The sequence below is a fragment of the Triticum aestivum genome, chromosome 1A, assembly GCF_018294505.1.
Source record: "Triticum aestivum cultivar Chinese Spring chromosome 1A, IWGSC CS RefSeq v2.1, whole genome shotgun sequence".
NCBI classification, from domain to species: domain Eukaryota; kingdom Viridiplantae; phylum Streptophyta; class Magnoliopsida; order Poales; family Poaceae; genus Triticum; species Triticum aestivum.
In genome coordinates, this window is record NC_057794.1 from 501410696 (window position 1) to 501421615 (window position 10920).

Here is a 10920-nt window from a genome sequence, read left to right on the forward strand (position 1 = left end):
AAGGGGTTGCCACAGTGGCACACAGGAGGTGGAAAGGGAACAGTGATGTGAGGTTATCCCTTGCATTACATGACAAGGCGCATTTAATGCGTCTTGCCCAGGTGTCCTTGCTTTATCGGGGACGGGGGAGAGCCCTGTCTCGTCCGTCGCCACTCCCTCTCGCGTCGACACGCGCCCTAGCCAGCGGCGCCCGCAGTGCCATGTAGGCAGGCAGGCAGCTGAGGTGGCGCAGTGGTGGGTCTCCACGAAGATCTGCATGCCTCCACGCAGGTGCCTGCCCAGTTGGTTGGGTCGGCAGCTGCATGCGAATGGCGGTGGAGCTTTGACTGGCGTGGGCCTGATGGTGGCCCTACAGGTGTTCTTGGCAAGGGCCTTGCCGGGGCCCCAGCAAGGCTCTTGCCGTGGCGCCTGATGTCATCCCCGGCAAGGCTCTTGCCGGGGGCCTTGTGGTCCCCCTTGGCTGGGATCCCGCCAAGGATCATCATCTTCTAAAGGGTGTATCTGATCTTGAATGTCTTCCCAAAGATCTGCAAGCCACCACGGGGATGTCTCCCGAATCCTTGCCCCATGGGGGCAATGGACTCAAGGGTGACTCACTCCGTAGGTGTGGGGCGAGCTGCCACGGCAAGGGTCTTGCCGGGTTTGCTAAAACCGCCTCCCGGCAAGGATCTTTCCGGGAAGGAGGTCCGCTTTGTCCTCTTTGCTCTTTGTGGTCTTGGTCTTGGCGTCGTTCTGCTTCTCCTGAGCTTCGGCCTTACCTTGGCTCACCTCCCTTGCCTTGCCCAGTGTGGTGGTGCCCGTGGCTCAGACTGTCCGTGCACAGTTATAGGGGTACAAAAAGTGTACCCCTCTTTTTGTAAACCGACACGATTCCATTGTGGATTCATATATGTCGTTTAACAACGACAAGGACATGATGCTCGAGGCCAAGTTTGGGGCCTCGGACGCTAGCAGCGAGTTGTGCGTCGTGGAACAATTCTATGACTACAAGATCACTAATGAGCAATCTGTGGTTCAGTAGGCTCATGAGATATAGTCACTCGCAAAGGAATATGAGTACTTCAAGTGCTTGTTGCCGGGGGCATCATTGCCAAGCTTCCACCTTCGTGGTGCAATTTTGCTACTTCCCTGAAACACAAGAAACAAGAGTTTTCCGTTTTGGATCTCATTGCTACTGTTGATGTTGAAGAGAAGGCGAGAGCAAAAGAAACACGTGTTCAAGTTGCCAATGGAGCTTCTACTTCCCACATGGTACAGAAGAAGAACATCCAGCCCAACAAGCCCAGAAACAACAAGAACAAATCTCAGGGCAAAGGCAGGTTTGATGTAAAGACCAAGCCGTCACATTCTACCAACTTCAATAAGAATTCTCATAAAAAGGGGAAGGGACTATGCCATGTTTGCAGTGATCCTAATCACTGGGATCCTAGTTGTCCTAACCGATATGAGGAGTGCGAACTTGAGAAGAGTGGTAAGTCCGCTCATGTTGTCATTGGTGATACTGATATGAAGGAATCTGGGTATGATATTTTTCCTACCATCCTTTCAGTATGTCATGCTCGATTTGAAGTTTACTTTGGGGAAGATTGCGTGCCTGAAGAATGTTCATCATGCTCCCTCCATCAAGAAGAATCTCGTCAGCGGTTTCCTATTTATGTCGAGATGGTTTTAAGTTGGTTTTTGAGTCCAATAAAGTTGTAATCTCTAAGTATGGACAACATTTTGGAAAAAGCTATGAGTGTGGAGGCTTGTTCCACCTATCTTTGCCAAATATTTGCACTAAAGTCATTAATCATGTTTGCCATGATAATGAGTCTAATATTTGGCATTCATGACTTTGTCATATTGACTTTTTGGTTGCATGATGCGGCTAGCCAATGTGAGTTTAATTATGAAATTCACTACTGTCAAGGGCTCCAAGTGCCAAGTGTGTGTGCAAGCTAAGCAACCTCATAAGTCCCATAAGACTGCAGAGGCAAGAGACTTGGTGCCACTAGAGCTTATACATTCTGATCTTTGTGAGATGAATGAAGTGTAGACAAAAGGTGGAAACAAATACTTCATGATGTTGGTTGACGACTCCGCTAGATATTGTTATGTGTATCTTCTGAAATCAAAAGACAAGGCTTTAAATTTCTTCAAAAACTATAAAGTTGAAGTAGAGAACCAACTTGATCAAAAAGTTGAACGACTTAGGTCTGATATTGGTGGAGAGCATTTTTCCAATGAATTAGATTTGTTTTGTGTGGAACATAGTATAATCCATGAGCGGACGCCTCCCTATTAACCTCAGTAAAATAGGGTGGCCAAAAGAAAGAACCAAACTTTAACTGATTTGGTTAATTCCATGTTAGACACATCGGGTCTCTCCAAGGCATGGTGGGGGGGAGCTAATGACTGCATGTGATGTCCTAAACCGAGTTCCCACAAAGCATAAGACCATGACTCCATTTGAGGATGGGAAAGGAAAAGGTTGAAAATCTCTTACCTACGTACTTGGGGTTGTTTGGCGAAAGTCAATGTACCAATTCCCAAGAAGCGCAAGCTTGGACCAAAAACCATGGATTGTGTTCTTCTGAGCTATGCTTTTCATAGCATTGGCTATAGATTATTGATAATAAAATCTGAGGTATCCAACATGTATGTTGGTACAATTATGGAGTCGAATTATACGACTTTCTTTGAGGACATATTTCCTATGAAGCATATGCCTAGGTCATCAAATCAGGACATACCTACTCTGTTTAGTCGGGAATTAGCTGTAATTCATGAACCCACTATTGCGATGGAAGACGTTGAGAATCCTATGGAGGATAACAATGGAACTCCTGTAAGAAGTAAGAGACAGAGGACTGCAAAGTCTTTTGGTGATGATTTCATTGTGTACCTCATGGATGACACACCCAACACTATTTCAAAAGCTTATGCATCTTCTGATGCTGACTACTGGAAGGAAGCTATCCGTAGCGAGATGGATTCCATCTTAGCTAATGGAACATGGGAAATCACTGATCGTCCTTATGAGTGCAAACATGTAGGATGTAAGTGGGTGTTCAAGAAATTTTTTAGACCTGATGGTAGGATTGAAAAGTACAAGGCATGCCTTGTGTCCAAGGGTTACACCCAGAAAGAAGGTGAAGACTTCTTTGATACTTACTCACCTGTGGCTAGATTGACCACTATTCGGGTGCTACTATCACTGGTTGCCTCACATGGTCTTCTCGTTCATCAAATGGACGTTAAGACGACTTTCCTCAATGGAGTCAGTCAAAACATTTTGTAGTACCTAGTCAGGAAGGAAAGGTGTGCAAATTATTGAAGTGTTTATATGGCCTTAGACAAGCTCATAAGCAGTGGCATGAGAATTTTGAAAGAACATTAACTCGTGCATGCTTTGTTGTAAACAAACCTGAAAAAGTGTGTGTATTATCTCTATGGTGGGGGCGAAGGAGTTATTCTCTGTCTGTATGTCAATGACATACTGGTCTTTGGAAGCAAACTTGATTTAATCAAGGAGGTTAGGGATTTCTTATCTCTCTATTTTGAGATGAAGAATCTAGGAGAAGCTGATGTGATTCTGAATATCAAGATGTTGAGAGATGAGAATGGTGGAATTACACTTCTTCAATCTCACTATGTGGAAAAGGTCTTGAGTCATTTTGGGTATAGCGACTGCAAGCCTTCTCCAACTCTATATGATGCTAGTGTGTTTCTTTGAAAGAATCGACGGATTGGTAGAGATCAACTAGGATATTCTCAGATTATTGGCTTGTTTATGTATTTGGCGAGTGCCACGAGGCTTATCATCTCATTTGTTGTGGGCAAACTGAGTCGGTTTGTATCAAATCTGGGAGATGATCACTGGCATGCGCTTAGAGAGTTGTGCACTATTTGAAAGGCACTGCGAGCTATGGGATTCACTAAACCGGGTATCCAAGGGTACTGGAGGGTTATAGTGACTCAAACTGGATATCTATAATGTTGATGATATTAAGGACACGAGTGGTCATGTGTGTACACATGATGGTGGCGTTGTTTCCTGGAAGTCTTGCAAGCAGACCATCTTAAGGAGGTCAAATATGGAAGCAGAACTCACAACATTAGACACGTCCACTGTTGAAGCAGATTGGCTTCATCAGCTCTTGATGGACTTATCTATAGTTGAAAAAACAATACCTGCTATCCTCATGAACCGTGATAATCAAAATGAACAGTTCTAAGGATAATATGAAATCCTCAAGGCATGTGAAGAGGATATTAAAATATGTCGGGAAATGAAAGAACTCCAGAGTTAGTATGTTGGATTATATCCAAACATCAACAAACTTGGTAGATCCCTTCACAAAAGGTTTATGACGTAATATGATAGATAATGCATCGATCGATATGGGTTTGAGACCCACCGTATGAGTTATCCATAGTGGTAACCCACTCTATGTGATCGGAATCCTGTGAAGTAGAAATGGGAGACAAGTTGTTGGTCAGCTAGGAGGTGACTATCCCTATATTAATTATCCCACTCTGTGAAGATGCAATACTCCCCTGATCTGCATGGCAGGTTGATACTTATCTTAATATGTTCCAAATGGCTTATCTATGTAGGTAGAGATGTTGTCCCAAGGAACACACCTATATGAGTTTGACTGTCAAAAGTCGCGGTCTGTGAGAATTGGGTATTCTCTAATAAATTCATGAAAGACCTTGAAGTATGAAGTATACACTCCACCCGTGGGGAAGCCTTGTGGCAGTCGTTATTGGTCAAGGATTTGTGTGAAACTAGTCCCACGGAAAACTTGTAGTTCAAGGCATAACCCACTATTCAAGTTGTGTTCTAGTGTAGCATAAAGTTCTAAGTGGAAGTTCAACTTAACAGTCTTCACTAAGCACCGGTATAAACAATTTTTTGGAACTAAATGATGAGATGTGTCAATGAAACTTTGTGGAGGGTTGTTGGAATTTGCTAGTAGGCTTTTGGCACAAAGCCCAACTAAATTTGAAATTCTCATGGCCCATTCATGCATGGTTGTGTGTGATGTGAGTGGGACTAATGTTTAGTCCCATACTGCTAGGTTATTGGGAGATGCACCACTTTATAAGATGAGCTCTACTAGCACTTGTATGAGAATGATAAGAGGAGAACTATATGCGTGCTCCTCCTCCTCGCTCGCCTTGTCACGATGTGACGCGCCGGGTTTTGGGAATGAGTCGGCCGAGGACAAAGCTATGAATGTTTTCTATATTTTTCTTTTTTAGGAAAATTAATGAATCATTAATTAATAAATAACGAACGCGTTAACTACTCAGTTGTTTCCAATTTTTTGGATCCTAGGGCTATTACCGACTTGGACGCGGGGTTTACTCCCACGACCTACCCAACCCAAACTATATAGACATACAGATGTCTACCCTAGCCGCCGCCACATCATATGGTTTTACACTGTTCTAGAACATTGCGCCGTCACACAAGTCTTCTCCATCCCTCCTTTCGACGTGCACCACGAGAAGGGACAACAGGCCTCCGGAATCCCGCCTCTCGTGATTCTGTACGGGAGAGGGGTCGTCAGATTTTTGGGGAGCGCACGCGCGTGACTGCTGGCAGCGACGACTTCTTCCCTGACCTCGGCAACCTCTTCATCGATATGGCTGACAATATCAACTCCAGCGGTTCTGCTCCGGCTGCACCGTACGTAATTATATCGTCTCTATTTGAGATCGTGCTATATCCTATTTCTAGTCTATGCCTTAGATTTCATCTATTCATCTACTATGCTAGTCCACATTAGTAGTTCCATCTCGTTATTGTCGTCATGATTTATTTACTATTTATTTGGATTAAATCTTGTAGTAATTTGCTCATATATTCTACATACGCAACCTCCAAATTTGGAGAATGGAGCCGCTCATATGAAGCGAGCTGCAAACCCAATCGCCCGCGCTCGTGGGAAATCAGCTCGGAGTTTAATTCGATGACAACTTGGTATTTTTATTAGACTGATACACATAGATTATCATGTAACTAATCCTGATGAATATGTAGTTGTTGAATAATTGCACCGCGGACGTATGCATCCATCCTCTCTATGCCACAGGACGCCAGTGGCCTTGCTCTTCTCCTTCCTTAGAGCATCTCTAGCAGACCCCATATAATGCTGTGATCCGCAAAATAACCGTCAAAATATGGGTCCACGCGAAAAATGCTGCCCGATCAGACCCTGCAAACGCGCCCGACCCGTAATTTTTTTTGCGAGGCGCGGAAAAAGTTTGGCTTCAACCTTTAGATTCACGGGGTGGCAGGCCGACCCGAGCTCGCCCCCTATCTGTAGCAAGATTTGGCGCGAGGGGAATTTCCGCGTGGCCGTTCCCGCTCCCCCCTCACCTGCCATTGCCCCGCCACTGCCTGCTCCGGTCCATCCTTCGCCGTCATGGAAGCCTCCCAGCTGCCCCCCCCCCCGGTCACCGGTCATGTCGCCCCCATAGTCGCTGAAGGCACCACCGCGCCTGCCCGCAAGCGGCAGTGCAACATGGTCGTGCAGGGCGGAAATTCAGCTAGCCCTGCCGAGAAGGCACGTGCGTCAGACGCCGCCGCCGGTCGCAATCTTCCAAGCCGTCGCCAGATAAGGTGGGCAAGGTTTCGGGCATGAAGCGCAAGAAGGTTCCTATGAAGAGGCCAATGCCTTCATCCACGCCCTCCGCCCCGGCAAGAGCTTCCCCGATGATGGCGTTCAACGGCGCTGCTTCCACCGCAGGTGAGGTGTTCAATGAAATGGCCGGAAGGTATGCATCTTTGATCCCTTGTACTTGCTTCGCTCTTCACCATTGTGGTAGCTCGTAACTTGATGCCACTCACTGTAGCGGTGGTTCGAACAATGCCACTGCCGAGTTCGTCAACTTGTTAGACAACAACACCGTCAACATCGATCAGGCCCGTTTTGCTGATTTCGAGTACAATGAAATGGAGGGTGGCGTGGATGATCACGGTGGTGAAGATGAAGTGGAGGAGGTGGATAAGGGGGTGTATGAGCAAGCGCAAACAAAAAAATCGCGAGATCGAAGAACTACACAATGTTGGAAGACCAAATCTTGATCTAGGCTTGGAGTGCGGTGTCTCTTGATGCTTACACCGGTACATCTCAAACCGCCAAGAGGTATTGGCAAAGAATCGAAGATCAATACTTCCGCATGATGGGAAAGCATCCCAATAGGACTCCTCGCACCTTTCGGTCGCTCCAAGGTCGTTGGGACATGATCAAGCCGATTTGTAGCCGTTGGGTTTCTTGCTTGGAACAAGTTCGCAATGCACCTCCAGGTGGAACCGTGGAATCCGACTACGTGAGTTCATTTTCACGTCCCATGTTGTGCAAATCATTTGTACCATTTGAAGTGATTTCATCATTTGACATTGTTTTAATTGTGTAGGAGAAAATTGCCCAACAAAGATACAAAGACATGGAAGCTTCCGAAGGCAAATTTTTTAAACTAGAGCATTGTTGAGACTTGCTCAAAGGGTGTGACAAGTGGAAGTTGATTGACAGAGAATCCCCACCGAAGAGAGGTTCACTTACGAACATGGATGAAGATGAAGATGCTGATGGCCCAAGAAACTTGAACAAACCGGATGGTGATAAGAAGACAAACGAGATGATCAAGAGGGAACACGAAGCATTGAGCTTGGGGGACAAGATAGATGCCATGGTGCAATCAAATGAGTTGATGTTAGCGAAGACATTGGAGACAAATAAAGAGTTGGCCGAGAAGAAGGCACGAGAGAAGCAAGAGAAGTGGCAATTGCTCAAGGACGAGGCATTGCGGAAGGCGGCCATTGAGGAGAGAAGAGCACATGCCGCTGAGAACAAAGCCATGTCCAAGCTTCTTGCCGAAGAGAACATGATCATGACACTGAACCGCGATGACATGGACGATATCACCAAAGAATGGCATGATATGGCAAAGAGAGACATCTTGAAGAGGAGGATGCTAGCGGCGGCCGGTGCGTGTTTCAGTGCCGGTGATGTTTTCTCATCAGGATTTGGAACAAGTGCCGCTGATACATTCAGTGCGCCAGTGATGCTTTCGGTGCCGGAGTTGGAACAAGTGTCGGCGATGGATTCGGGGGCGGCGATGGCATCGATGGAGGTGGTCCGGAGTGAAGATCATGATGACGGGTGAAAAGCGACCAAGATGATGATGGACGTGGTCGTCGCTTTTGCATGAAGTCCTTTTGCGTTTGTCGTACAAAACTATGCTTTTATTTGCGCGCGAACTATGATTTATTGTTCAAAATTGAACTCAATTGTTGAAATCGCTGTCAAATTCGCTTATGCGGGGTTTTCGATTTGCGGGTCGACGTGGGCTGCGGCCGAGCAGACCCCGTGTAGCTGACCTGTAAAAGAGCACCGTGTCGACCCGCAAATCCATTTTTCAGCGAACTATAAACGCATTTTGTGGATCGGCATTACACGGGGTCTGCTAAAGATGCTCTTACTCTTTTCACGTCAAAATTTAGGACTCGACTGATTCACAGCACAACAGACATGCCTATTGTCGAGGCGCGTGAGGCTTTTGAGAGTTAATTTTTTGGATTTTTGTCTTATTAAAGGGAAATAACATCCATTCATTAAAAGACACATGTTCATCACGGTCTGATTGCACAATGGCTGCTAACTCAAAAGGCAGTGCCCGCTCAAAAAAAAACTCAAAAGGGGTACTGTACTACCAAGTAGCATCCACACCGTTGAGGCGTGTAATTAAAATTTTCTAACTCAAAGTTTTTTTTGTTTGTTTGTCTAACTCTAGAGCAAAGTACTCAAAACATAACTCAATTTTCTGTTGTGAAGTACTACTAAAATATTCGTTAAATTTGACCTGTGATCATATAGGTCAGCTTTGAAGCGGTACTGAACGCGCGACAGGAACAGAGAACGAACGAATGCAGTCAACTCCGTGAACAGATTCGATCGAGCAGAGCAGCAACTTAATCGCGATTCCATTAGGTACGGGAAAGTATATATGTAATTCATCCCATTGATGGCAACAGCCAGAAACAAGCCCACAACGATCGATCTCGGTTTGTACACAACATCCATAAATTGGCCTGCTCAGCTAATTAACCACCCTCACGAATCCACCTAAGTAGTGCATGCATGAACCGGCGCCACCCGATTCTCTGGCTGCACGCTAGTAGTAGTAGTACTGCTAGTTTATTCTTCACTCCGGCGGGCCGCCGTGCATGGTGCATCTTGCATCGGTCTAGCAGTTGCCACCCAGCCGTGGGTTGTCGGCGAGGCTGGAATTGATGTTCTTGAAGGGACCATCTGTCGGAATCTGGCCGCACAGATCGTTGCTTGAGAGGTTCCTGCAGTCGAAACAGGACGGGAAAACGATCGAGATGATGATCACTGGATTAATTGATCGTCGAGAGAGAAGAGAACAACTGGAATGCTGAGAAAATCGTCCTACTTACACACTCGTCTGGTCGGACAGCCCATCCAGCTCGCTGGGGATCGGGCCGGTCAAGTGGTTCTGTTGAAGGTGCCTACCATGCAGTCCGTGTATTAGGAGGGTATATATAAATGTTCAGATCCAAACTTGTTTCTGTAGGAACTATGAGCAACTGGACGCTTGAAAAACAAAAAACATGACGGAAAACATCGGGAGATCATGGACTCACAGCTGTTTCAGAGACTTGAGTTTCCCGAGCGATGCGGGTATCTGCCCCGAGAGGCTGTTGTTGTGCAAGTGCAGGGAGTTCAGGTTCTCCAAGTTACCCAGCTCTTCAGGGATCGTTCCTTGGATATTGGTCCACGAAATCCACCTGTGCTCATTACATGCCATATACGTATAAGAGCTAAAACATTTTGATCCATCAACGGGCAGAAACAGATGGGTCAGAGAGAGAGGCTCACAGTTTGGTTAGCTGGTCCAGCTTGCCCAGCTCCGGCGACAGAGGTCCGGACAGGTTCGCATGGCCGATTGTACTGAAAATGGGATGAAGAAGACGAGGCGTCCAGAAATAATGAAATATACGAGGGAAGGAGTATGGAAGGGAAGAAGGATCGGTGTGGCCTCACTCACATCTCGGTGACGCGGTTGGCCACGCGGTCGCAGGTGACCTGGGTCCACTCGCAGGGGTTCACCTCCAGGATCCAGGAACGCAGCGCGCCGTCAGGGTCCTGTAGGCCGCCCCGCAGGGCCAAGAGCGCGTCACGGTCGCTGTACAGGCCAGCCTCCGCGGGCGCCAGCAGCATGCTCGTCGCGACCGCCACGAAGATGGTCACCGCCAGGGGCACTCGGGCAACGGCCGCATTGGGCGCCATGGGGACTGGGGCGGGGAGGTGATCTGAGGGGAGTGTGGGACGAGCACGGCCGGTCTTATGACTTGTGAACTTGCGAGCTGTGCTTTGGTTTGATGGGGGGCGGGGGGTTTATAGGGGAAGGAAGGTGCTGGCGACGGGGTGGTGGTAGTACGCGTGTGAACTCCTACTCCGCCTCCTTGTCAACACTGTGGCATGGGAAATCAAATGCTACGTGCAGCCCAAAATGGATAAGTTTTGGCCAATGGCAGCTGGCCACCTTTGAAATGCTACGAAATGGTGAACTTTTTGGACAATGGCAGTTGGCCACCTTTTCCTCCGGAAACACCGGTTTAATTTGGACTTATCATCGTTGTTAGAGTAATATGTCCGGTCATATATAACTGTTGCCATTTTGATCGCATCCATTATGCAATATGCATAGTAGTTTTTTGACAGTTATTGAAGTGTACTCCGTGAAGTCATGCACTCATTTTGCTCCGTATGCATGGCTTCATATATAACCTCAAAAATCTTGGACAATAGTCGATAGCAAAATATTTCTGTTGTCTGAGTCATATGTGAACATGGCATCTTACAACGCATCTGAAGCTGTGAAGCAATGTATATA

At 46.8% G+C, this 10920-nt stretch overlaps 1 protein-coding gene across 1 annotated transcript; it reads right to left on the reverse strand.

Annotated features, from left to right (window-relative positions):
* Positions 1–9005: 9005 nt before the first annotated feature.
* Positions 9006–10378, reverse strand: LOC123161520 (leucine-rich repeat protein 1-like). Its single transcript, XM_044579362.1, has 5 exons — positions 10072–10378; positions 9903–9974; positions 9668–9811; positions 9461–9532; positions 9006–9352 (listed from the first exon to the last, which is right to left on the reverse strand). Exons 1-5 carry the CDS (start codon positions 10311–10313, stop codon positions 9247–9249), a joined length of 636 nt encoding a protein of 211 aa, XP_044435297.1. The 5' UTR covers positions 10314–10378; the 3' UTR covers positions 9006–9246.
* Between the last annotated feature and the right edge of the window lie 542 nt (positions 10379–10920).

What these genes read in the sequence shown, in the direction of transcription:
- LOC123161520 (XM_044579362.1), bottom strand. Translation starts at nt 10,313, where the DNA reads ATGGCGCCCAATGCGGCCGTTGCCCGAGTGCCCCTGGCGGTGACCATC. An exon ending in CTGGACCAGCTAACCAAACT is followed by an intron (nt 9,812 to 9,902) that starts GTGAGCCTCTCT and finishes TAATGAGCACAG; the next exon opens with GTGGATTTCGTGGACCAATA. An exon ending in CTCAAGTCTCTGAAACAGCT is followed by an intron (nt 9,533 to 9,667) that starts GTGAGTCCATGA and finishes ACTGCATGGTAG; the next exon opens with GCACCTTCAACAGAACCACT.